The sequence below is a fragment of the Podarcis raffonei genome, chromosome 6 (assembly GCF_027172205.1).
Source record: "Podarcis raffonei isolate rPodRaf1 chromosome 6, rPodRaf1.pri, whole genome shotgun sequence".
Classification (NCBI taxonomy): domain Eukaryota; kingdom Metazoa; phylum Chordata; class Lepidosauria; order Squamata; family Lacertidae; genus Podarcis; species Podarcis raffonei.
The window spans coordinates 98,236,968-98,264,603 of NC_070607.1; the positions used below are offsets into that span (position 1 = coordinate 98,236,968).

General features: G+C 50.0%; 1 protein-coding gene across 2 annotated transcripts in view; it reads left to right on the forward strand.

The window, feature by feature from the left end:
• Positions 1-163: 163 nt before the first annotated feature.
• The window catches only part of TTI1 (TELO2 interacting protein 1), a 31,526-nt gene continuing 4,053 nt past the window's right edge, over positions 164-27,636 (forward strand). Inside the window, exons 1-7 of one of the 2 annotated variants that reach the window (XM_053394742.1) lie at positions 164-273; positions 878-3,194; positions 5,346-5,543; positions 6,937-7,085; positions 8,624-8,764; positions 11,685-11,889; positions 13,517-13,604. In XM_053394742.1, the coding sequence (XP_053250717.1) occupies positions 929-3,194; positions 5,346-5,543; positions 6,937-7,085; positions 8,624-8,764; positions 11,685-11,889; positions 13,517-13,604 (3,047 nt within the window). In that variant the 5' untranslated portion in view covers positions 164-273; positions 878-928. The remainder of the gene's footprint in view (positions 274-877; positions 3,195-5,345; positions 5,544-6,936; positions 7,086-8,623; positions 8,765-11,684; positions 11,890-13,516; positions 13,605-27,636) is intronic. The other variant, XR_008331272.1, reaches the window with a different exon arrangement.

Sequence of the window (27,636 nt, forward strand, 5' to 3'; positions counted from 1 at the left end):
TGCTGCTCCGGTGGGACTTTTGTCGCTCCGTCCTCTCGCCCGTCTCCCCTGCGGGAGATATTTCGCTCCGCCAGAATTGTGACTTCCGGCATGTGGCGAACTCTCGTTTTCTCCCGAGCAGCGCCTGAGGAAGGGAGAAGCGGGGGGAAGGCGGGAGGCCTGGGGGGTGTTTGGGGAGGGGGGAAATAGGGGGCCAGTGACCTGCGACCCGGGGCCACTTCCAGGGCCTTGCCGGCGGCCTGACCCCGCCCACTCGCTGGACTCCGCCCCCAGGTGAGGCAGTGTGGCTCAGTGGGTAGAGCACGTGCCCTCCGGGCATAAAGGCCAGGCCAGGCCCCCTCCTGCAAAGTTGGACCCCAAAGAGACTGCCGGTCTAGGCCGGGGAAACTGCCAGGCTAGACCAGAGGGCTTGACCCCTTGCAAGGCATTGCAGGGGGTCAGGCTGGATGACCCTTGGGGAACCCCTTCTAACTCCACAATGCTTCGATTCCTGCACTGCAGGGGGTTGGGGCTGGGTGGCCTTTCGGGGTCCTTTCCGGTTCTACAGTTCCGGGATTCCCAGGCCCCTTCCTTTCTTTGCCAAAGGGCTTCTCTTTCCCTCTTCAGCTCCAGGCATTGGCCAAAGGTGTCCTGCTCTGCACACACTGGGGTAGCTAGCCATGCAGTGAAACTCCTTAAGGGACCTTGAGACTGCCTGCCGTTTTTCAGAGAGCCTTCCTCTAGTTTTTTGAGAACTTGTTATTTCCCCTCTTAAGGCCGACAGAAGTTATGTCAAGGGGCACATTGGGCTTGTTACTTTTTTTATTTATTTATTGTGTTTCTCCTTCTGTAACCTGAAAGCTGCTCTCACAGAACTTATTTCCCCTTCCCTACGCAGGATGATGACGACTGGAGGAGAGGCCTGAGTGGAGGGCGGCAGGGCCAGGCCATGGCTGTTTTCGACACCCCGCAGGAGGCGTTTGGGGCCTTGCGCCCGGCCTGCGTGCAGCTGACCAAAGCCCAGACGGCAGAGAACGTGGAGCTGCTGCGCTCCCAGCTGCGAACGGTCAGCGACTCTGCCCTGCAGGAACTCCAGGAATATGTCCTCTTCCCCCTGCGCTTCACCCTCAAGGTCCCAGGGCCGAAGCGGGAGCGCGTGGTCCAGACCGTGGCCCAGTGCGTGGCCTCGGTGCTCTCTGCCACGTGCGTGAAGAAGCCCGAACTGCTCCTGGAGCTGTTCTCCGAGCTCTGCGTCTGCCTGGCCTCCCCCTCCAGCCCGCAGCAGCTGGCCCCTCTGTCGGAGGAGCTGAAGGAGGCTGTCTTGCAGGCACTGCTGGCTCTGCTGCATTCGGCTTCCGGCGACGTCCTGGCGACTCTGTACCAGCCCTCCAACCTCCCGCACCTGGGCTTTGCCGTCTCCTTGCTGCTGTCCCTGGCGGAGCAAGAGAAAGCCAAGCAGCTGAAGATCACTGCCTTGAGATGCCTGCAAGCGCTGCTTCTGCAGTGTGACTGCGAGGGGGGCCACCGGCCGCTGGACGGCGAGGAGGCAAAGCGTTGCGGGGATCTCTTTGCTTCCTTCCTGCCCGGGATCTCCCTCACGCTCTCCCGGATCATTGCGGGGGACGTGAAGCAAGGCCATGCCGTCGTCGTCTCGGCCGTCAAAGTCTTTTCCCGGACGTTAGCTTTGGTCATGGCAGATGAGCAACTGGCACAGATCCCGCCAAAGACAGAGGCATCTGTGCAGGGGCAAGGCAGGCTCTCGGAGCTTGTGGTCCACCGAGACCCCAACTGGGCAAAGAGCACAGCAGCCAAGCTCTCCATTCTGATCGCGAAGGTGGTTGGGTCCGTGTCCGTTCACCCTCACTGGAAGGCGAGGATGGAGCTGGTGGAAATGGTCCAGCTCTTGATGGCGACCTGCGGCCGGTCTTTGGTCAACTCCGCCAGCCAGCTCCTGAAGGCCTTGGTTGGCCTCGTCAACGACGAGAGGCCCGAGATCCGAACTCGGAGCAGCGAGGTCCTGCGGAGCACCGCGGAGCAGGGAAGGGTGGCGGAGAACCGCCTTCTTGCCGACATCCTTTCGGAGGACCTCCACTCCCTGGCCACCACCCTTCCCCGCCTGATGAGCTCCCAGGATGACCAGGGCAAAACAGTCACCTTGAACTTGTTCCTTGGGTACTTGAAGCTGCTGGGCCCCCGGGTCAACCTGGTTCTGAACTCGTCTTCCCACCTCCACCGCCTCTCCAGGGCCCTTGTGCAAGTCCTGGAGCTGGATGTGAAGGATGTGAAGGTTGTGGAGGAGCGGCGTCTCGGGAATGTGCCAGGACCTTCGCAGCTCAGCAGCAGCGCCCAGAGGAAGTGCTTCCGGTTCTTTGCCGATGAGCGCATATTCTCCTTGCTCCAGCAGATCTGCCGGGTCCTCGGATACTACGGGAACCTCTATTTGCTGGCGGACCATTTCCTGGGGCTGTACGGAGAGTCGGCTGCCTACCGGAAGCAGGCGGCGATGGTCCTCAATGAACTAATTGCTGGAGCAGCTGGGCTGGAGGTGGACGTCCTTCATGAGCGGGAAGAAGTGACCAGTGCTGAGGATCTCAGAGGCGTCGTGGCTTCTGTGCTGGAGGAATACGTGGACCAAGCCAACTGGCACCTGGTCACCAGCATCGAGGCTGAGGAGGTGGCCAGCGAACCGGAGGCGAAGCGCTCCGGGCTCCTTGCCGTTCCGCCTGGCCAGCCCCTTCCTCTCCCAGATGCCAAGCTCACCGTCCACGCCATGAACGGCAACATCTGGCAGATTTGCATCCAGCTGGAAGGGGTGGGCTGCTTTGCTTCTGCGCTTAAGCAGGACTTCCGCCCGCTGCTGATCTCAGCCTTGTACCCCGTCCTGGAGAAGGCAGGAGATGCCACGCTCCTTATCAGCCAGGCAGCCAGCGGGGCCATGGAGGACATCTGCTGTGCCTGCGGCTACGGCTCCATCCCGGACCTTATCAACCAAAATGCCGACTACCTGGTGAACGGCATCTCCTTGCACCTGCGCCACCAGGCTCACGTGCCCCGTTGCTCGCGGGTCCTGGAAGCCATGCTGAGACACTCGGATGCCAATGTGCTGCCCCTGGTGGATGATGTCATCCAGGACATCCTGGCCAAGCTTGACCTGCATCACGCTGACCGGGCGGCCTCGTTCCTCGGGGTCATGCACACACTGCTGCTGAGGCTAGGTACCCATTCACTGCCATGCTTCTGTCCTGCTTTTTCTTTCAAGGAGCTCAAGCCATAAGTGGCTCTGTTTCCCTCTCACAGGGACACGGGTGGCGCTGTGGGTTAAACCACAGGGCCTAGGACTTGCCGATCAGAAGGTCGGTGGTTTGAATCCCCGCGACGGGGTGAGCTCCCGTTGCTCGGTCCCTGCTCCTGCCAACCTAGTAGTTCGAAAGCACGTCAAAGTGCAAGTAGATAAATAGGTACCGCTCTGGCGGGAAGGTAGACGGCGTTTCCGTGCGCTGCTCTGGTTCGCCAGAAGCGGCTTAGTCATGCTGGCCACATGACCCAGAAGCTGTACGCCGGTTCCCTCGGCCAGTAAAGCGAGATGAGCACCACAACCCCAGAGTTGGCCACGACTGGACCTAATGGTCAGGGGTCCCTTTACCTTTACCTTTACTTTCCCTCACACAACAACAGCCCTGTGAGGTAGGGCTTAGCTGAGGGATGGCGAATGGGCCAACGCCAGGCTTCGTGGTTGTGGGGAATTCGAACCCTGCTCTTCCAGGTCCTAGTCCGGCAATCTAACCACTTTGCCACCTTGACTCAGAGTAGGAAATCCACAGCACCCCCTCCAAAATGGGGGACCTCTGTCTTGTCTCTGCTATCCCAGGGGTCCTGGCCTCGGTTTCAATGTGTTGCTTAATTCACCCATTTCTCCCTTTCAGAAATTCTGTAGCTGAGTTAGGAAATGAACCAGGGCCTTGGATCCGTGCTGGAACATCTACACCACTGGTTCCCAAACTTTTTCAGGCCACTGCGCTCTTGGTTCCACATTCGCATCCCCAGTGCCCCCAACCCTGTAAAAATCACTAATCAGGATAGCAGTTTGCCCAACCCACTAAGGAAGAGAACGGCACAATGAAATTCAAAATGGTAAAAATTAATTCCATGTTTATTCAAAATCCAATTAAAACTATTTAGTTTAATTAATTCAACAAAGCAGATGAACTTGTATCAGTGATATCAGCTTTTCAAATTCTGTTAGTCCTTTAAACCTCTGGCACCCCCTTCCTGCCCACTTGCCTCTTAGTGCCTTCCTAGGTAACCCCACTGTCCTCCATGGGGTGGTGCTCCCCACTGATCTCCACTGTGTGGGGATGCTAAATGACTCAGGAATAACTGTTAATCTCTGCATGGGATTTCCTTCAGAGGATGCATACTCAGGAATGCATATGTGAGAGTAATATTCAGCACTGAGAGTTATAGCCAACTAAATCATACTTGCGAGTAGACCTATTGAAATTGAGGCACCTATGTCATGCCTTTTTATATTTCAATGGGTTTGCTCTGGGTACGATCAGCGCAGGATTCATCCCAGAGTTATTCGGAGTCAAGATCTACCTGTTTAGAAAGGAACAAATTGAATTCCTTGAAACTTCCTTGGTCTGCAGCCTGATTGTCCCAGTTGCAGAGGAAAGCCAGGAGAATTTGTAGCTGCTACTATGTACTGTACAGTACCTCTTTTTGTTTTTTAGAACTTTATCAAGGGATCAAAATATCTTACACAATGAAGCAAAACGAATCTGGTGGTGACTTGCTATCATAGTTCTATAGTATATGGGAGCATGAAGAGGTTGATTAAAATCAGACCAGAAAATGGGATTATCATTCTCTCGGGATCAAAGAGGGCTTGTGGTAGTGGATTTTGGTGTGTAGTCAGCACCAAATAAATCTGGTTCCGTGGGAATTTGCCAGTTCCTTAATGCATGTCAGAAACATCCATCATGCGAGGGCTGTTGGCTTGGTGGTGTCTCGTAAAACACACATCAAATGATTCCACTCTTCTGCAATTGGGATGTGTAGGGCCTTCTGAAACCAAATGTGAAGGGAAAAATCAAACATATTTCTCCATTACTGGGCAATAGTCAACCTAGCCGCAGCCAACAAATATATAATAAGAGTTTTACAAACTAGTTCTGCACGGTTTTACGAACATAGCCTGGCATGGAGATTCACTGCGCTGTGTCTTCCCTGTGTGGCTTAGCCCTCTTTCCCCAAATTGGGACTTAAATCTATATCCCAGCTGCCCAGAATAGAACCCATTTCGTAGCCAAGTTCAGGATTGCTGTGTTGGGCTTGAGGAAGTCACGCTTTCCTCCTCTTGGCAGCTTCCTGGTTTGTTGTGGAGCACCGAACAGAGAAGAATTTGGAGCACGAAGGGGGCTGTTTCTCGGGAGCAGCTGAGCAGAGTGAGGAAACTCCTTCCCTGCCGCTTCTCACCGCAGAGGCCATGGAAGAATTCTTCCTCGAGTACATGAAGCAGAAGCGGATTGCAGAAGGCAATCTCACAGAGGAGGAAGAGGAAGGTCAGTACAGCTGAAAGTCCTTCAGGTCTCTGGTCGGAGCCCAGGACGCTCGTCCCCTACACTCACGCGCACGGAATGCCATAGCTGCATTTGGGAGAGCTTGATCTTTTAGTGTGGCAGCAGCTGCCCTTCGGAACTCCCTGCCTATTGACATCAGGCAGGCGCCTTCACTGTACCCTCTTTTGGTGCCTGCGAAAAACATTCTTGTTGCAGACGGCCTTCTCAGTAGTGGCGCCTGCCCTGTGGAACGCCCTCCCATCAGATGTCAAAGAGATAAACAACTACCATATTTTCTGCTCTATAAGATGCACCAGACCACAAGACGCACCTAGTTTTTGGAGGAGGAAAACAAGAAAAAAAATATTCTGAATCTCAGAAGCCAGAACAGCAAGAGGGATCGCTGCGCAGTGAAAGCAGCAATCCCTCTTGCTGTTCTGGCTTCTGGGATATCTGCGCAGCCTGCATTCGCTCCATAAGATGCACACACATTTCCCCTTACTACTTAGGAGGGAAAAAGTGAGTATTATGGAGCAAAAAATATGGTACTTGATATTTAGAAGACATCTGAAGGCAGCTCTGTTCAGGGAAGTTTTTAATGTGTGGCATTCTAATGCATTTTTAATCTTTGCTGGAAGCCACCCAGAGTGGCTGGGGAGACCCAGCCAGATGGGCGGGGTACAAATAATAAATTATTATTATTATTATTATTATTATTATTATTATTATTATTATTATTATTTAGACTAGCCTACCCAGATGGGTGTGAGTTTTAACCTGCTTTTAGTCTATTGCTAGTTTAACTTTTTGAAAGTTTTGAAATATTGTTAATCTTTCATAGATTTTGTTGTTGTTTAGTCGTTTAGTTGTGTCTGACTCTTCGTGACCCCCTGGACCAGAACACGCCAGGCACTCCTGTCTTCCACTGCCTCCCGCAGTCTGGTCAGACTCATGTTTGTAGCTTCGAGAACACTGTCCCACCATCTCGTCCTCTGTCGTCCCCTTCTCCTTGTGCCCTCCATCTTTCCCAACATCAGGGTCTTTTCCAGGGAGTCTTCTCTTCTCATGAGGTGGCCGAAGTCTTGGAGCCTCAGCTTCAGGATCTGTCCTTCCAGTGAGCACCCAGGGCTGGTTTCCTTCAGAATGGAGAGGTTGGATCTTCTTGCAGTCCATGGGACTCTCAAGAGTCTCCTCCAGCACCAGAATTCAAAAGCATCCATTCTTCGGCGATCAGCCTTCTTCATGGTCCAGCTCTCACTTCCATACTGCTTTGAGACTTTTTTCCTACAGTCAAGCAGTGCAGCATAAAGTTTATGAAATAATAATAAAAAATGTGTTTAAGTTCCACCCTGTATCGTTCCCATAAGTGCCAACAACCCTCCTTTCTCCTTCCCAGAGGATCAGCTGCCTTCTCTGGAGCCAGAAGCAAACGAGCAGAGCTTGGAGACAGAGAGCCTTTTGCCCGCCCATGCCCAGACCGCCAAGGCTGTGATGGAGAGATGTGCCCACTTGCTCTCCGACAAGAGTCTCCTTGTGCGGCTGAAGGTATGCCTTGGAGGAGCAGCTAGGACACCAGACGCTCTGCTGTTGGCCCAGCCCTGGAGACGGTATCCAGCCCTTGCTTTGAATATGTAAAACAACAATGAAACGAGTTGCTTCGAGCATGTCCACAGTCCCTTTTTCATGCGCCTGAGACTGATGGGCTTGGCTCCCAGCTCAAAGGGCTGATCTTAAAACCGGCCAGAGGGTACCCTTGGGTATGATGCGAAAAATGGGTTAAATGACACAGTGCTTGGCCTCCTGTCTTGAGGAGCACATCCTCCGTGTCTGGATGCTCTGAGAGAAGGGTGTCAGGTGCCCTGGGTCACCATAGCAACACCAGCGAGGTCGAGTGTATGATTTGCAGAGTCTTCGCCCTTCCGTTGGTTCAGGGATGGGGAGACAGATATAATGGTCTCCAGGGCATTGTTTTAAATATAATAATAATAATAATAATAATAATAATAATAATAATAATAATAATATAAAAATAAAATAAAATTTTATTAATACCCCGTCCTTCCCGGTTCAGAAAACCGGGCTCAGGGCGGCTAACAACAAATTTAAAACACTTAATTGATGCTACAAAAAACAGCATAAAATACGGTATCAAACGTGAATAACAATAAAATCAAAAATCAATTTAGGGGGGAAATCCATCCAATAAACATTAGATGATCACCAGGGCTAGCTGGCTAAGTTAGTCCTATTTGGACCAGCGAGAAGACCAGGGGAGATCCAGCTGTGGGATCCCAGAGTGGGTAATCTTCATAAAAAGGGGAGGGGGAGGGAAGGAAGGGGAATAAAAGATCAGGCTAAGTTCCAATTGAAAGCCAGGCAGAATAGTTCTGTCTTACAGGCCCTGCAGAAGGAGGTCAAATCCTGCAGGGCCCTGGTCTCATGGGACAGAGCATCCCACCTGGTCGGAGCCACCACTGAGAAGGCCCTGGCCCTAGTGGAGGATAGTCTGACTTTCTTAGGGCCCGGGACTTCTAAACTATGAGTATGTCCTGTTTTCCTGATCTTGTGCTGATGTTGAGCCCTGCCCTGTTTGCTGTCAGGGTCTGACTCTGAAGCTGTCAGAGGAAGAGGCTGTAGGTTTTACACAGCAGCGTTTCACTAGCATGGAAGGAGTGCTGGCAGATCTCTCATAAGTAGATAGTAGTGTCTAGCTTCGTCTTGTGTCTGGAGACAAAAAGCACGTTGTTCCTTTGAACTGTGTAGGAGAGGAGTTTTCCCCTTAACTGGGCACTCTGGAAGAAGGCCTCTGCTGGGAGAAAGAAATCTCTGGAGACTCTCCTGGTGCTCCACACCCTCTGCCGACACATTACGCAAGTTGAGGGGTGGTCAGTTACCAACTGACTCCCGCAAGTGACCAACACATTTTAGTGTTTGAAAAAGAGATCAAGGGCTGTTTCCTTCCCAAGGTGAGAACAAAGCAAGAGCGCTGAACACTTTTACATCGCAGAATCACTCGTCTAGCTGTCTCCACCTCCGTTAATGCCCTTTTGTTTCTCCTCTGAATTCTGCGCTTCCCCTGGCAGGTCCTGGATGTCTTGGAGCTCTGCGTGACGGTGCTGAGCCCCCACGAGAGCCACCTCCTTCCCTTGGCCCATCGGACGTGGCCTGCCCTCGTCCACCGCCTGACCAAGGACGACCCCCTGGCCGTTCTCAGGGCCTTCAAGGTGAGCCTGTTCAGAATCCTCAACACCCACCCACACCCCACCGGGGCCAGGAAGGGGCTGAACTCGGCCCCCGCACAGTTCCGGCAAGGGAGGAGCCAGCCATCTTGACCACAGTCTAGTTTCATGGGCATGATCTGCGGAATTTGGGCCTTCCCCTTGTATTGAATTTTTGCAGATTCTGAAAATGAAGGGTGCTAAAACGTGGTAACGTGGCTTGGGGATTCAAAATATCTTTTGGCTAAATTAATATAATTTAGTTTTCTTGGTAAGGAAAATTGCATGGAAATCATTGATTGCCAGGTATTTCCAGTTACATCACCACCATCGTTTAGCATTAGCTGACATTTTCAGAAGGTGAAATTAAAAGTTACTTGGTTTTCCAAAAGGAGTTTACATGATTCTTCATCAGATGTAGACTTACTGAGCTAAATGCTGTCTAGTCACAAAAATAATAGCAGATTTGAATTCCTCACACCCAAAAACACATTTTAAGGAAAGAGATTTGCAAAAACTAAGTTCCTCCCCTAAAATGGCACACCCTGGCCTTCTGTTTCATAAAACTATTTTTTTTAAAAAAGAGTATGTGATAATAATAATAATAATAATAATAATAATAATAATAATAATAATAATTTATTTATATCCTGCCCTCCCCAGTCGAAGCTGGGCTCAGAGCGGCTAATAACAGTAAAAGTAACACAGTTTACATAAAATCACAATCAATTAATTGAAATACATTCTAAAATCTATTCATTCTAAAATCAATTCAGAATCAAATTAATGGCAACCATTGGGCTAGAGTTCTGTGAAGATTGCCAGAGGAGGGAGTCAGACTGTGCCTTGGCCAAAGGCCTGGTGGAACAGCTCTGTCTTGCAGTCCCTGCAGAAAGATGTCAAGTCCCGCAGGGCCCTGGTCTCTTGTGACAGAGTGTTCCACCAGATCGGGGCCACGGCTGAAAAAGCCCTGGCTCTGGTTGAGGCCAGCCTAACCTCCCTGTGGCCCGGGATCTCCAAGATGTTTTTATCTGAAGACCGTAAGGTCCTCCGCGGGGCATACCAGGAGAGGTGGTCCCGTGGGTACAAGGGTCCTAGGCCGTATAGGGCTTTAAAGGTCAAACCTTCAACCTGACCCTGTACTCCACTGGGAGCCAGTGCAGCTGGTATAGCACTGGGTGAATGTGATCCCACGGCGAGGACCCCGTAAGGAGTCTCACTGCGGCATTCTGCATCCACTGGAGTTTCTGGGTCAGTCTCAAGGGCAGCCCCAGTTTCTGAATATCAGCTGCTGGAAACCACAGAAGGCCAAGCGCCACAGTGGCTAACCAGGTGCCTGTGTGGAGAAACCCACAAGCAGGATTCGATCGCAGGAGCCCTTCTCCCCTCCTGCAGTTTCCAGCAGTGAGAAGCATTGCTTCTTCCAAAAGAAGGCAAGTCGGCCGATGAGAACAACGCAAATTTGCAGTAAGCAAAACAGGGAATAAAACTAACAGCCTGACAGTGCGGTCCAGCGCTGAGCTCCGTAGTGCTAACTGAGTCATGGGGGCACCAGGTTGGCTTCCGCAGCTGCAGCCTGGCTGAAAAAGCAAAGTGAAAAACAGGGTCACAGGGGGAAAGTGGCGCAGCAAAGAGGAAATCTCCCTCGCTATATTTCATCTCCTGTTTGTTTCTCAAGGGCTGGTGCAAGATCTGCTTTGGGGGTGGGATTGTGCTCCCCTTTTAGCGAATCTGGCCCAGCTGTGCGCCAGCAGATCCTTCCAGTTGCCAGCTGACATGGCAAGGAAGAAGGATTCGATGCCCTCCAGGCTTCCAGCTCCGAGATCTGGCCTACGAGGAGAGCGTTTGAAGTGCAAATGGTTTGAGTGACTTAAAGCTAAACGCTAATACACAGCCCCCCCCCCAGCCAAGCCTGCAATACCCAGCCAACATCTCAAGGACCAGGCAGGATTTTTTGCGCGGGAGAGGAGAAGACGTTATCGAGGAACGCAGTTACCTTTTCAGCATTTTGAGATATGCTGCCAAGCAGCAGGGAAGGTGATACTTTTTAATTATAGAAATCCCTTTGATCGCGGTGGCCTCCTTTCTGAAACTGCAGAGAGGGAGGGAGAGAACTTCAGTGCGGCAGGGGACCCAACCCTCCCTGTGCTGGGTGGGCCTCCTCTTGGCAGCCGAGTTAAGAATTGTAGAAATGAGGAGTCGGAAGGGGTTCCAGGGGTCATCTAGTCCAACCCGCTGTGATGCCTAGAGGCTTAGCAGTTCTTGCACTTTCTTGTCTATAGTGCTTTGCATGATGCTGCAGGCACCCCCAACTTGCACAGTCGCTCTTATACACAGAGCTGTGCGGCACTGTGCAAATAGTGTGCAAGCCCAACCTGAAGTATTTGCTCCGAGCCCCCCAGATTTGGGCTGAACGTGGCATAGAGAAATAATAATAATTTATATTCATAGCCCGCCCATCTGACTGACTCGCCCCAGCCACTCTGGGTGGCTCCCAACAAAATATTAAAAACACAATCAAACATTAACCATTTAAAAACTTCCCTGCCTTCAGGTGTCTTCTAAAAGTCAGATAGTTGTTTTATCTGACATCTGATGGGAGGGCGTTCTACAGGGCAGGTGCCACCACCGAGAAGCCCCTCTGCCGGGGTCTTATGGCAGATCGCCCACTCAGTTCAGATTCATGCAGAAAGCAAGACTGGGTGCGGGTGGCCTGGCACAGAGCGGCTGTGCTCTGAAGCAGAATGAAAGAGTCCTGCTTTTCATCGCAGGGAAGAAGGGGAATGGAATGGAGTATCCCGGGAAAGGGCATAGCTGGCTGGAAAACTGCACAGGAGCCCTTGATACGGCAGCATTTGGTTGCACTCATTCCAGCAAATGGGACTTGCCTCTGTGAATAAGAGCCTGTCTGGTGGAATTTCCACAGGTGCTGTGCACTTTGGGAGCCCACAGCGGCGACTTCCTGCGGCGGCGATTCTCCAAAGACGTCCTGCCCAAGCTGGCAGCCTCCCTCGTCACCCAGGCCCCGGTCAGCGCCCGGGCAGGGCCCATCTATAGCCACACCCTTGCCTTCAAGCTACAGCTCGCCGTGCTGCAGGGCCTCGGGTCCCTATGCAAAACTCTGGACCTTGGTGAGTAGTTAATCTGTGGAACGCCCTGCCACAGGAGGCAGTGACCAACCTAGACAGCTTTAAAAGAGAAATAGACAAATTACAACAGCCGAACCTTTGCAACCTTAGGATAACGGAGCTTGGAAAAAACTATTTAAATATCCCTTCCCCAAAAAACCGGAAGCTTTTCTACTTGGGTTGATAGGCGATGAATTAAGAAAAGCAGACCAGAGACTATTTATGTACGCTACAACTGCCACCAGAATCTTAGTAGCCCAAAAATGGAAAACTCAGGAAATACCAACACTAATGGAGTGGCAGACAAAAATGGTTGAATATGTAGAATTAGCAAAACTGACTCACAGGATCCGTAACCAAGAGGAAACAAAGTTTAAAAAGGAATGGAGTAAATTTGTCGAGTATATAGGTAATAACTGTAGAAGTTTAAAGACTGTAGCAGAATTAAAATAAATCTTGTGATGTGTATAAGAACCTGTGAAAGAGAAAATTTAATATGAAAGCCTGTTGAAGGGAGGGAAGTCTGTGCGCGATAGAGCGTGTAGAAAATAAGCAGACATACGATCGTTGAACTTTAGAGTATTTATTTTGTTTGTACATGTTAAAGAAAACTCAATAAAAAGTGTATTAAAAAAAGGATAACGGAGGTTGTTGCTTGGGAACCGCAGCACAAGGGGCTCTGCCAGCCTGGCGCTTGGGAATGAGCCGAACTCAGGGTTGGCAGAGCTGCTTTCTGCAGGGGTCGTGTGTGCATCTCTACCTGCCCAGTGCCAGGTGAGAAAGTCTTTAACATCAGTCTTTAGTCTTTAATCAGTCTTTAACATCAGCAGTAACATCTAGACCATGGGAGTGTTTCAACCCTGTTCTTGAGTTCGTTCAAAATCTAAAACAGCTTTATCTTATATTTCTTTCTTTGAATTTGTGCCATTTAGGCTTTTAAACCTTTTAGTAAAAGCAGCGCTAGAATTTTCACAGTTGAGTCCTCAACCCTTTATTACTGTGCTTGGCTTTCTTCAAGCTGGGCTTTGTTTAAAACTTGCCATTTAGTTTTTCAAACCTTTTTTGTAAATTCAGTATTAGAAACTGTACCTTTGAGTCCTCAATCCTTTATTACTGCGCTTTGCTTTACCTAGGTCAAGCTAGGATTATAATAACGTCAAAATTTTTGGGGTTCTACCCTTGTTTGAATCTTGGCCATTTAAAGTTTATGATTTTTCTGTTTCCTTCTGAGGAAACTGAATAGTTCAGTGAAACGAGGTTTGTAGCCAGCATCCCGTTAAGGCTTTGTTCAGTTTTAGGTTTTTCTGATTTTTTCCTTAAGCTTTTCGATTTTATTATTTAGTTGATTTCCACAAGGTAATACTTCTAGTCGATTACTTCTCGTTTCAGGGATTTTCACGGTATTTCATTTGTTTTGTGCAATGCCAGGTGAGAGGCAGGTGCCTGTGCTTTCTGGGAAACTGCCTTGTAGGGAACCAAGTTTCCCTTGCCCACCCCAAGGCCTCTGCAAGCCCTAAACCTTGCCTGACCCTCCTTGTTTGCAGATGCAAGCCGACGCTCTGCCCACCCTCCGGGGCGCTCCCTGCGCGAGTCGTCTTCCGCTGACGCTTCTCTCTTCCTGTTCCCACAGGTGAGGGCGACCTGAATAAAGTGGAGGACGCCTGCCTCCCCTACCTCAGCGCCAAGCAGCCTGCCAAATTGCAAGAGGCCGCCTGCAGGTAATGGAAATGCAGGCAACACAAAGCCTTTCATGTTGTACCCGGAACAGAATTTCATAGCAGTGTAGGGTTCCCTCGGCCATCAAGTCTAATCCCCCCTCTCCGCAGAAAAGCTGCCCCCTCCTAGATCCATAAATATGCTCCACAAGCAACACCACAAAGCTGGCTGCTTGCTTCAGGTGACTCACGCAAGTGAGCCAAGGTGCAGGGGGCCTTGCCCTTCACTGAACAAGGACCTGCATTCATTCATTCCATCATCATCTTTATTTTATTTAGACCCCACCAATCTAGCTGGATTTCCCCAGCCACTCTGGACAGCTTATAGCATATATAAAACATATATAGCATATATAAGGCATATAATAATAATAATAATAATAATAATAATAATAATAATAATATTCCACCCTCCCCAGCCGAAGCCGGGCTTAGACCAGCTAACAACAATAAAGGTAACACAGTAGTAACACATAGTAAAATACCAAACATTAAAAACTTCCTGATACATTCATTCACTGTTTAGGGAAGGTTTAAATGTTTGATGTTTTATTGTGTTTTTAATATTCTGTTGGAAGCCACCCTGAATGGCTGGGGAGGCCAGGCCAGATGGGTAGGCAATAAGTAATAAGTTATTATTTATTATTATTGCTGCTTGATTGTTTTAAAAAAAAACCTTGACGCAGTTTCCAAAGTGAATAAAACAGTAAAACTATCTGTAAAAACAGTAAAAAAAATTAAAAACCCAGCCCTTTGAAACATCCCAAAGTCAGCTATGAACTAAAAAGAGATTAAAACATACATCCACTTTCTACATATGCGGACAGTCCTTGCCAGACCAAAAAGTTTGGAGTCCAGTGAAGGCGCTTGCCCGAGGCCAAGTGGCAAGGGGTTCCACAGTGTAGCTGCCGCCCCACTGAAAGATTGAGTTCTTTCCAACGCAGAAAAGGCATCCTGTGGCCTTTTATCAGTGCCAGCTCTGTTGATCAAAGCGGTTCAGTGGGCACATGTGGGATCAAGGCGACCTCGTAGGTAAAGTGCTCCCAGGTTTTTCAGGGCTTCCTATACTCATATTGACACCTTCAACTTGGCCCAGTAGCAAATTAGCAACCAGTGCAGATTTCTGAGCACCCACAGGTGTTCTCTGTGGACAAGGCCCCCCCCCTCCTGTCAGCAATTGTGCTGCAGCATCCGGCCTCTTGGGATTCCAGTTCCCGGTAGGTGGACCAGCCAATGAAATCTTCTCACCATACAAGTCTCTTTGGAAAAAGGCAAATTTGGTTCAGTGGGAAGCCTGCCTCGCCCTGCCTGCTGTTTTCACCAAACCAGGCAAAGGTGGCTCCCCGCACACACCCATTTTCTTTCTGGTTTCTCTCTCCTATCCCTTTGGCCCTGAACGTCACCTGCGCTTGCCTGAGCCCAAATCCTTTTCTCTCCACCGCTTGGCAAATCCTGGAAAAGGACCAGACCCTCTGTTGTCGTCGTGGCTTCTTAGCTAAGGTAAAGGGACCCCTGACCATTAGGTCCCGTCATGGCCGACTCTGGGGTTGCGGCGCTCATCTCGCTTTACTGCCCGAGGGAGCCGGCGTACAGCTTCCGGGTCATGTGGCCAGCATGACTAAGCCGCTTCTGGAGAACCAGAGCAGCGCATGGAAACGCCGTTTACCTTCCTGCCGGAGCGGTACCTATTTATCTACTTGCACTTTGACGTGCTTTCAAACTGCTAGGTTGGCAGGAGCAGGGACCGAGCGACGAGAGCTCACACCGTCACGGGGATTCGAACCTCCGATCTTCTGATCGGCAAGTCCTAGGCTCTGTGGTTTAACCCACAGCACCACCCGCGTCCCTGTGTCGTGGCTTCTTAATTGCTCTTAAATACATGTACAGCAAGGAAATTTGGAGGAGGAAAGAAACCCCGGTCAACTCACATTAATAGCAGAAGAAGCACCAATGGTTCTGTTGATAGGGCTCCAACCTGTTGGGATGTTGCCAGGGACAAGGGGGCATTTGGCAGCCCCCAGGTGGCTTCGGCAGCCAGGCAAACTCCGGTTCTCGGAACAGCATCAATCAGCAACTCGAGCCTCCGAAACCTTCAGAAACTGAGCACGCTCTTCTCAGCAGAGTGAATAAATCTACACAACGGAAGTGGCAGACAGAAACATGTGTAAGCATTATTTACAGGCGTTTATTCAGCATCAGGAACAAAGGAAAAACATGTCTTCTTCCCTTCGTGTCCAAGCAAACCAGCAGTACAGCAAAAGCAATATACAGCGGAAGTTCCCAGCAGACTGTGCTGGAAGTAAACAGGCATGTGACCTACAACAACTCCACATATCTGTTCCTCTTAAGGAGGAACGGAACATCAATATCCGAACACAACAAAGGCAAAAATGCCCTGAGGGCAGGGGCAAGTGCTGAGGGTCCTTGCTCTGTCACAGTGGGAGCGAAAGACCTTTCCCATCTCCAGAGTTTCTGCAAGCTTAAATTCAAGTTACGTAAGCCTCTCCCTTCCCAGAGGTTAAGAGGACCTGCTTTGTGGACGCCCAGCTGAGTCCTTCCTGCCAAACAGAAGACGGAGAGAAGATGCAATAGCCATCTTCAGAGATCTGAATGGCTGTCACATGGAAGAGGGATCCAGCCTGCTTTCTGCTGCTCCAGAAGGGAGGACCCAAACCAATGGATTCTAGTTACAAGGAAGGAGATCCTGACATTAGGAAGAACTTTCTGAGCGTAAGAGCTGCCCAACAGTGGAACAGACTCCCCTGGAAGGTGCTGGACTCTCCTTCGCTGGAGGTTTTTAAGCAGAGGTTGGGTGGCCATCTGCCAGGGATGCTTTAACTGAGATTCCAGCATTGCGGGGAGGGGGTTGGGCTAGATGGCCTTTGGGGGTACCTTCCAATCTTCTTTTTTTTAACGCCATGCACTAGCAGAGACATCAGTAGTGATATATGGAAGTGAGAGCTGGACCATAAAGAAGGCTGATCGCCGAAGAATGGATGCTTTTGAATTCTGGTGCTGGAGGAGACTCAAGAGTCCCATGGACTGCAATAAGATCAAAGCTCTCCATTCTTAAGGAAATCAGCCCTGAGTGCTCAAGAGAAGGACAGATCCTGAAGCTGAGGCTCCAAGACTTTGGCCACCTCATGAGAAGAGAAGACTCCCTGGAAAAGACCCTGATGTTGGGAAAGATGGAGGGCACAAGGAGAAGGGGACGACAGAGGACGAGATGGCTGGACAGTGTTCTTGAAGCTACCAGCATGAGTTTGACGAAAACTGCAGGAGGCAGTGGAAGACAGGAGTGCCTGGCATGCTCTGGTCCATGGGGTCACGAAGAGGCAGACACGACTAAACAACTAAACAACAAATAACAGGGGTCAGCAAACTTTTTCAGCAGGGGGCCGGTCCACTGTCCCGCAGACCTTGTGGGGGGCTGGACTATATTTTGAAGTGAAAAAAGTGAACGAATTCCTATGCCCCACAAATAATCCAGAGATGTGTTTTAAATAAAAGGACACATTCTACTCATGTAAAAACTACGCTGATTCCCGGACAATCCGCGGGCCGGATTTAGAAGGCAGTTGGGCCAGATCCAGCCTCCGGGCCTGAGTTTGCCTACCCATGTTCTATAATGTCGCTTGTTACTCTAAACTAAAAAAAGGCCCCAGGTGCTGCAACCTTTCTTCATGGACAAAGTGGGCAGAGAAATTTTTTTCTCCCTGTCTCATAACACACAAACATCCAAGTTGAATGTTGGAAAATTCAGGACAGATAAAAGGAAGTCCTTCTTCCCTGTGAGACCAGAATGCTGGCCTAGGTGGGGCACTGGCCTGATCCTGCAAGCTCTTCCTATGTTCTTCACCATCAGCTGCAGGGCTGCAGGTTCCTGCCCCCCCCCCCAGCCTGCGCCCAAGAGGCTATTCTTGGAAAGGCCAGGGCACCGACAACAGCCTTTTTGCACCGCAGAGAAGCTTCTGTGCTGAGCAGCCTGCTTCCAACTTGCCTGGACGAGCCAAACCCATCGAGACATTCCAGCTCCGTTCAGCGCAGACCCGGCGGGTTTGCACAAGCCAGCGATGCCGAGCCGTTTCTCGCCACGGTTAAGCAGGCGCCTTTCCGTGCTCCCGGCTTGGGCCGCTTTCATTCCCCGCATCCCCATCTGCATCTGCCAAGTTTCGAGCTCTGGTGCAGAGCCCTGCCAAGCGAAAGCTTAAAAACAAAGTAAAAATCAATAAGCCGCACTTGAGCAAAGCAAATACAAAGGCGAGCACGTCTGCTTGGATTAACTCGGGCATCTTTCGCCATGGAAACGGAGGTTGCTTGGAAACTGCTGGAGTACATTCATGTGTGTATGTGTGTGTGTGTGTGTGTGTGTGTGTGTGTGTATATATATATATATATATATATATATATATATATATATATATATATAAAAAATTCTGGACCGCCAGGGGAGAATCTCGGCCCAAGAGGAGAAGGGTCTTGGCGTGGAGGGTGGGTCATCCAAGGTCAGGCTGGACCTGAGATGGCCAGTCAGGAAGTGGAGGCACCTGACGGAAAGGGTCAAGGATGCATCTATCAGGCTGGGGAAGGCAAGTAACCAAACAATTAAACAATTGCAAACAATTATCAGTAATTTCCAAGGCAACAATGTACCAAGTACAACAATGCAATGTCAATATAAACTCTTTATATTATAACCTGTACAGAACATTAAACAGTATGAAAACAAAATAACAAATAAAAAAAGTCTTGTAAGTCTTCTTTCAGAGACTTGCGTAGTCTACAAAGACTTTCAGAGACTTAGAAGACTTGTGTTTATTTGGATCTATGTTTCCAAGAGAATTCATCAAGAGCGCATATCTTGTGACTTTCAGAGATTTGTAAGATTTCTGTTTATTTGGTTTTGCAGAGATTGCCTATTTCATATACAGTCATACCTCGGGATAAATATGCTTCAGGATAAGTATTTTCGGGTTGTGCTCCGCGGCAACCCAGAAGTAACGGAGTGCGTTACTTCCGGGTTTCGCCGCTCGCGCATGCGCAGACGGTCAAAATGAAGAAGGAACTTGTGAAGAAGGAACTTGTATTTTATCCGCCCTGAATCTTCCAGCATCATTGGACGTGGCTTAGTGAGGACTTGCAGCAGCTATGCCCAAGCTCTGCCGGCTTGGAGGTCCTGGTTCAATCCCCAACATTTCCCCTTAAAAGATCGCTGGCAGGAGGACTGGGGAAGGGGCCTTTGCCAGCGGCTGTGGGGATCGCTTGCCAGCCTGAGGGTGCCAGACTGGCCGTTTGGCTCGGTGCGAGGCAGCTTCGTGCGTCTGTTGACTCTGGCCGCTGCCGCCCGGTGGGATTAGGTTGCCGGATGGTGTCCAGTGCCTGGTGGGCTCTGTTGCTGCCCAGACAAGGCAGGCTGTGTGTATCAGTCGGGGCTGCAGAACAAGCAAGCCAGAGTCCCTGATGGAGTTTCTCCAGGTGCAAAGGCTGTAGTGATGACAGCCCGGCTCTCGGCATCGTTTTGTAGGCACAGGTTTGGGATGAGGGACAGGGATGTGATGGAGCATCTGTGAATCATAGCGCTGCAGGGTTGGCAGAGGACACCCAGGGGCCATCCAGTCCAACCCCCTGCAATGCAGGGAATCCCAGCTAAAGAATCCCCACCCAACCTCCCTTTAAAAACCTCCAAGGAAGGGGCATTCGCCAACTTGGAAGGCGTAATGGGCTGCATCACGGTACCCCTTCCATCTCTTCCTCTGTGATTTGGGGAGCCCAGAGGTGCCCTCTCTGTGCATCCTAAGGCATTGTAGTACTTTTCTCTTTCCTGCAGAATCTCCTGTCTCTGCCTTTTATTTTATTTTATTTTATTTTTCATTTCATTTCATTTGCAGTCATACCTTGGGTTGAAGTTGCTTCATCATCATCATCATCATCATCATCATCATCATCATAATAATAATAATAATTTATTATTTATACCCTGCCCATCTGGCTGAGTCTCCCCAGCCACTCTGGGCGGCTCCCAATCAAGTGTTAAAAACAATACAGCGTTAAATATTAAAAACTTCCCTGAACAGGGCTGCCTTCAGATGTCTTTTAAAGATAGGATAGCTGCTTATTTCCTTCACATCTGGTGGGAGGGCATTCCACAGAGTGGGCGCCACTACGGAGAAGGCCCTCTGTCTGGTTCCCTGTAACCTCACTTCTCACAATGAGGGAACCACCAGAAGGCCCTCGGAGGTGGACCTCAGTGTCTGGGCAGAACGATGGGGGTGGAGACGCTCCTTCAGGGATACTGGACCGAGGCCGTTTAGGGCTTTAAAGGTCAGCACCAACACTTTGAATTGTGCTCGGAAATGTACTGGGAGCCAATGTAGGTCTTTCAGGACAAGTGTTATGTGGTCCTGGCGGCCACTCCCAGTCACCAGTCTAGCTGCCGCATTCTGGATGTTTTCGGGTTGTGCTCCGTGGCGACCTGGAAGTAACGGAATGCGTTACTTCCGGGTTTCACCGCAAGTGCAGATGCTCAAAATGACGTCATGCGCATGTGCAGAAGTGGCAAATTGCAACCTGCGCAGTCGCGGGTTGTGTTCGCTTCAGGATGCGAACGGGGCCCCCGAATGGATCCCGTTCGTATCCAGAGGTACCACTGTGTTTCCTTTATCGCCTCCATGGAGTTTGAGGTGACATGCATACCTCTCCTCTTCCTCATTTTATCCGCAGAACAACAACAACCCTGTGAGGCAGGTTAGGCTGAGAGCGAGCGCTTGGCCTGCAAGGTCACAGCCAGTGAGCTTTGTGGCCCAGCAGTGGACTCAAACCCCAGTCAACTGGGTCCTAGTCCAGCACTCTAACCGCTGTGCCACGCTGCCTCCATACTCAATGAATAAGCGCCATTCGTTGCGGAGCCCGTCTGGTTCTCCCGCACGGTTCCTCACCCAAGAGGATGGATTTCTCCAGGTCTGCCAGCCGTTTCCTAGGCCACGGAAGAAGTGCTGCGATTATCCCTCTAGGAAAGGGCTCTGCTGAGTCCCAATCAGACCTGAAGAGCCTCTCTTGGTTTCAAGAGCGGTGGCTTGGCTGCGGAGAGCATCTAATTCCAGCCTCGGAGGCCGTCTCAGTGGGCACAGCGCAAACACACCTGCCGCAAAGAGGCCGGGAAGCGGCTGAGCTGGGTGGTGCCTTGCCTGGTACAAACAAGAAGTTGAAAAAGCCACGCAAATCCATTAAAAAGAGAGAGAAGGAAAGACCGGTTTCATCTCCAGAGGCCTTCTCTGCCTGCAGCCAAGTCTTTGGTGTTTGGATTTTGCCCAGTTTCCTGCAGCAGCTCTAGAGGAGGCCAGTGACTGTCAAACTGCCCATCTCTGTGAGGGTAATTCTGGATTGATTCGCCTGGAGAAAAGCCACAGAAATCTGCCAGGGGAATCACACAGGTTTGGGGGGTCCGGCTTGGGCTGCCTAGTCGGTGCCGTGCTTTGGAGCTAAGTTGCTTCATCAATTTGATTTGATTCACTTATATTCTGCTTTCCCACAATGAGCTGTGGCCAAATCATATTACAGCAGACATTCAAAGCATCAAAATACGGAGCGTTGGAGATACCGCTGTACAGAGCGTGTCAGTAAATTCAAAAATGGCAAAAATCAGCAATTTGGCTCACACAGAATGACTTCAGAAACCAAAACAATCTAGGCCTTAAGTACATAAACACATTTCAATTTAAGCTGTTTAAATTTTTCAGTCCTGATTAAGGCAATTTCTAGCAAAGTAACAGTAGAACAACCACACCAAATTTACTAGTTACAGGTAGGTAGCCGTGTTGGTCTGCCGTAGTCGAAACAAACAAACAAAAAATTCCTTCCAGTATCACCTTAGATATGAAAGCTCATACCAATAACAAACTTAGTTGGTCTCTAAGGTGCTAGCGGAAGGAATTTTTTTTGTTTTGACCAGATTTACTGGTGTTTTGGCCAATCGGGGCATTTTCTGCAACAGCTGCTCCCACACCTGTGGAACTCATTGCCTGTTGAGCTTGGCATGACCAGCAGACTGCAAACCTTTTCGGAAAGTTCTTAAAACTTTCTCTCGAGGTGGAGTGCCTGCCTCATTTCTTTGATTACTGTTTTGATTTTGAGTGGGCCTTTAAAGAGAAAAGCATGATTTATAGACGCCAGGTCCCTCCATAACCCCCTCCAGGTGCATTGGCTTCTGTACCTGATATCTGCGTTGGAGGACGAAGGCCCATAGGAAAGCAGCAGCAATGGCAAGATTTATAAGTCAGTGAGAAGGGAGGCTGCACAATGAAACTGTTTGCAAAATTCTGTGAGAAGGAGAGAGAGAAGGAAAGGAACCGCTCTGTTGGCGTCAGCTAGGTCAGCCTTCCCCAAACTGGGGCCCCCCAGTTGCCTTTGGACTACAATTCCCATCATTCCCCAAGCCAGCATGACTGCGGTGACGGGGGCTGATGGAAGAAGCTAGAGTCCAAATGAAGATAATAATTATAATTATAATTAATTTATTATTTATACCCCGCCCATCTGGCGGAGTTTCCCCAGCCACTCTGGGCGGCTCCCAATCGAGTGTTAAAAACAATACAGCATTAAATATTAAAAACTTCCCTAAACAGGGCTGCCTTCAGATGTCTTTTAAAGATAAGATAGCTACTTATTTCCTTGACATCTGAAGGGAGGGCATTCCACAGGGTGGGGGCCACTACCGAGAAGGCCCTCTGCCTGGTTCCCTGTAACCTCACTTCTCGCAATGAGGGAACCACCAGAAGGCCCTTGGAGCTGGACCTCAGTGTCCGGGCTGAAAGATGGACGTGGAGATGCTCCTTCAGGTATACTGGGCCGAGGCTGTTTAGGGCTTTAAAGGTCAGCACCAACACTTTGAATTGTGCTCGGAAACATACTGGGAGCCAGTGTAGGTCTTTCAAGACCGGTGTTATATGGTCCCAGCGGCCGCTCCCAGTCACCAGTCTAGCTGCCGCGTTCTGGATTAGTTGTAGTTTCCGGGTCTTCAAAGGTAGCCCCACGCAGAGCGCATTGCAGTCATCCAAGCGGGAGATAACTAGAGCATGCACCACTCTGGCGAGACAGTCTGCAGGCAGGTAGGATCTCATCCTGCATACCAGTGGAGAGCGCCAGGTTGGGGAATTTCAGCAGCCACGTCGCACTTTGAATTTTGTGTATGTGCAATTCCTACTTTTAATAGAGCAAGTTTGGGAAGAGATCATAATGTCATCTCAGGTGTTAAGCTAAGTATGTGTGTGTGTGTGTGTGTGTGTGTGAGAGAGAGAGAGAGAGAGAGAGAGAGAGAGAAGGTATGTTTGCGTAAGATAGATAGACATTCCTTCCAGAGATTTACTTCTTTCTCTCACAGCCTTTTAAAAATTTAATCTCTGAACCAGTTGCTTTATGTAATCACATTCTGAAAATGCAGCTAACTCTGAACCCACAGCTATTCACCTCCGTGTGGGAATGTATTGATGAAGGAAGTTTAAAATAGGAAGTGGCAATGCCTTTAATCAGGACTCTCTCGTTTTTCCCCGGGCTTTGGCTCGCAGCAAATAAGCATTAAGGCGGAGAACACTTATTTAGCACATTGCAATTTCCAGGGTGCTGACTGTGCCGTGAACCAGAACCGTATTTTGGGGGGAAGGTGTGGGGAAGAAACAAGAGGCTTTGTCCAGAGGCAGGGCTCCAAATGAGTTGAGACAGGGCTGGTGTTCTCCGCAGCCGTCCAGGATCAAACATATGGATTACAAAGCAACCAGGATGAATTAACATCCTTTGCCATTGATTAGGTGGAGCGAGGCTGGCAGGGAACCATCACTGCGGAGCAAAAATGGTCTCCGGCCACCCAGTCCAAAAGAAAGGAAGAAAATTCTTGTGGAGGGGACAGAGAAGAAGTTGTTTTATTTGAAAGACAAGCCAGTCGTTGCAGGGACTGGACTAGGAAGGCAAGCCTGTCCTTACCTGCGATGTGAGCCTGGCCTCGATTTGCTGCAATAATGCTGTGTCATTATGAAAAACCACACCTTGCACTCATTAAAAAAACTGCTGAGCCTCCAAAATAGGAATTTGGGGGAAGCCTGAAAGAGGGCAGAGCCATGTGAGGCTCAAAGGGAAACAACCTCCGACCATCATTCTGAATGATGCGATTTGGCGATTCCTTTTTTACGATACGATATGATACGATACGATAATCTTTATTGTCATTGTCCCATACAAAACAACGAAATTGGAAAAGTCTACGTCAGACATTCAAAAACCAACAAGCCTACTATCCCAGCGATCCCAGCCTGGTTAACCCTTCTTTGGAGGTCTTTAAGCAGAGGCTTGACAACCATATGTCAGGAGTGCTCTGATGGTGTTTCGCCGCTTGCACATGTACAGACGCTGAAAATGACGTCAAGCGCATGGATCCCATTCACATACAATAAAATGGATTGACGAAGAGCCCTGTCTTTGACTCCCACAAGATACGGTGGACTCTGCTTCACAGAGGTCTTTAAACAGAAGTTGGGTGGCCACATGAGCCAACAGTGTGACGTGGCAGCTAAAAAAGCCAATGCAATTCTGGGCTGCATCAATAGGAGTATAGCATCTAGATCAAGGGAAATAATAGTGCCACTGTGTTCTGCTCTGGTCAGACCTCACCTGGAGTAGTGTGTCCAGTTCTGGGCACCACAGTTCAAGAAGGACACTGACAAACTGGAACGTGTCCAGAGGAGGGCAACCAAAATGGTCAAAGGCCTGGAAACGATGCCTTATGAGGAACGGCTAAGGGAGCTGGGCATGTTTAGCCTGGAGAAGAGGAGGTTAAGGGGTGATATGATAGCCATGTTCAAATATATAAAAGGATGTCACATAGAGGAGGGAGAAAGGTTGTTTTCTGCTGCTCCAGAGAAGCGGACACGGAGCAATGGATCCAAACTACAAGAAAGAAGATTCCACCTAAACATTAGGAAGAACTTCCTGACAGTAAGAGCTGTTCGACAGTGGAATTTGCTGCCAAGGAGTGTGGTGGAGTCTCCTTCTTTGGAGGTCTTTAAGCAGAGGCTTGACAACCATATGTCAGGAGTGCTCTGATGGTGTTTCCTGCTTGGCGGGGTTGGACTCGATGGCCCTTGTGGTCTCTTCCAACTCCATGATTCTATGATTCTATGAACCCTAAAAACTCTGATACCCCGTAATTAAATCAAGGGAAGAGTCTTGACTCTGGGAACAAATCACAGGCCCTATACATCAGTAATGGTAGGGGCTGACGTACAATGACAATGTATGTTGGAAGATCCGAGGCACATAAAAGGATGTCCTTCTCACAGCACATAGTTCAACTATGGAACTCCCTGCTGCAGGAGGCAGAGATGGGCACTGACTTGGATGCTTCAAAAGAGGATGGGACAAATTCATGGAGGAGGAGAGGGCTATTGACGGCAGTTGGAGGCAGCAATGCTTCTGAAAACCAGTTCCTGAAGCCATAGGAGGGGAGAGGAATATCATGCTTAGCAGGTCAAATGATATTATACTGGCTGTGGCAAAGTTTCTTTTGGAGGTTATAAGAAACAAAGATCATTATGCCCTAGATAAAACAAAATGACTGTCTTGGTTTCTTCCATCTGTCTGGTCATTTTAACTGTACAGTGGTACCTCTGGTTGCAAACGTGATCCGTGTGGGATGCACGTTCACAACCTGCAGTGTTCGCAACCTGCGTCTGCACGGTTGCGATTCGGCACTTCTGCGCATGCACAAAGCACGATTTTGCGCTTCTGTGCATGCATGACTGCCAAAACATGGAAGTAACCCGTTCCGGTACTTCCATGTTTTGGCAGTCCGCAACCCAAACACAACCTGAAGCGGCTGTAATAATAATAATAATAATAATAATAATAATAATAATAATAATTTATTATTTATACCCCGCCCATCTGGCTGAGTTTCCCCAGCCACTCTGGGCGGCTCCCAATCAGTGTTAAAAACAGTACAGCGTTACATATTAAAAACTTCCCTGAACAGGGCTGCCTTAAGATGTCTTCTGAATGTCAGGTAATTATTTATCTCTTTGACATCTGATGGGAGGGCGTTCCACAGGGCGGGCGCCACTACCGAGAAGGCCCTCTGTCTGGTTCCCTGTAACCTCACTTCTCGCAATGAGGGAACCGCCAGAAGGCCCTCGGCACTGGATCTCAGTGTCCGGGCTGAACGATGGGGGTGGAGACGCTCCTTCAGGTATACAGGACCGTGCTCGGAAACGTACTGGGAGCCAATGCAGATCTCTCAGAACCGGTGTTATGTGGTCCCGGCGGCCACTCCCAGTCACCAGTCTAGCTGCCGCATTCTGGATTAATTGCAGTTTCCGGGTCACCTTCAAAGGTAGCCCCACGTAGAGCGCGTTGCAGTAGTCCAAGCGTGAGATAACTAGAGCATGCACCACTCTGGCGAGACAGTTTGCGGGCAGGTAGGGTCTTAGCCTGCGTACCAGGTGGAGCTGGTAGACAGCTGCCCTGGACACAGAGTTAACCTGCGCCTCCATGGACAGCTGTGAGTCCAAAATGACTCCCAGGCTGCGCACCTGGTCCTTCAGGGGCACAGTTACCCCATTCAAGACCAGGGAATCCCCCACACCAACCCGCTCCCTGTCCCCCAAAAACAGTACTTCTGTCTTGTCAGGATTCAACCTCAATCTGTTAGCCGCCATCCATCCTCCAACCGCCTCCAGGCACTCACACAGGACCTTCACTGCCTTCACTGGTTCTGATTTAAAGGAGAGGTAGAGCTGGGTGTCATCTGCATACTGATGAACACCCAGTCCAAACCCCCTGATGATCTCTCCCAGCGGCTTCATATAGATATTAAAAAGCATGGGGGAGAGGACAGAACCCTGAGGCACCCCACAAGTGAGAGCCCAGGGGTCTGAACACTCATCCCCCACCACCACTTTCTGGACACGGCCCAGGAGGAAGGAGCGGAACCACTGTATGACAGTGCCCCCAGCTCCCAGCCCCTCTAGACGGTCCAGAAGGATGTTATGGTCGATGGTGTCAAAGGCCGCTGAGAGATCCAGCAGAACTAGGAAACAGCTCTCACGTTTGTCCCTAGCCCGCCGGAGATCATCAACCAGCGCGACCAAGGCAGTTTCAGTCCCATGGTGAGGCCTGAATCCTGATTGGAAGGGATCCAAATGGTCCGTTTCCTCCAGGCGTGCTTGGAGTTGTTCAGCAACCACCCACTCAATCACCTTGCCCAAGAATGGCAGATTTGAGACTGGGCGATAGTTGGCCAAATTGGCCGGGTCTAAAGATGTTTTTTTAAGAAGCGGTTTAATGACCGCCTCTTTCAGCGGGTCTGGGAAGGCTCCCTCACAGAGGGAAGCATTCACCACCCCGCAGAGCCCATCGCCCAGCCCTTCCCGGCTTGCTTTTATCAGCCAGGATGGGCAAGGATCAAGGAGACAGGTGGTTGGTTTCACTTGTCCAAGCAGCCTGTCCACATCCTCGGAGGTAACAGATTGGAATTGATCCCATGTAACAGGACCAGACAGAACTCTAGCACTCTCCCGCCCCGGCCCTGCTCCCACGGTAGAGTCTACCTCCTTCTGAATCTGAGCGATTTTATCTGCAAAAAACTTGGCAAAAGCATTGCAGGAGATCTTGGGGTCCCTACCAGGCCCCGGTGGTACAGGTGGTTCCGATAGATTGCGAACCACCTGAAAAAGTCTCCTGCTGCTGTTTTCTGCAGATGCAATGGAGGCGGCGAAGAAGGCCCTCTTCGCCGTCGCCATTGCCACTTGGTAGGCTCGATGTTGAGCTCTAACCCGTGTCCGGTCTGATTCAGAATGAGTTTTCCGCCACCGGCGCTCTAGCCGTCTCAACGATTGTTTCATCACCCTCAGCTCCGGGGAAAACCACGGGGCTGTCCGGGCTCCATGCAATCAGAGAGGGCGCTTCGGAGCCAGACAGTCAATAGCCCTGGTTAACTCCGCATTCCAGCGTGCCACCAGGGAATCAGCTGAAAGGCCATCAACTTGGGATAAAG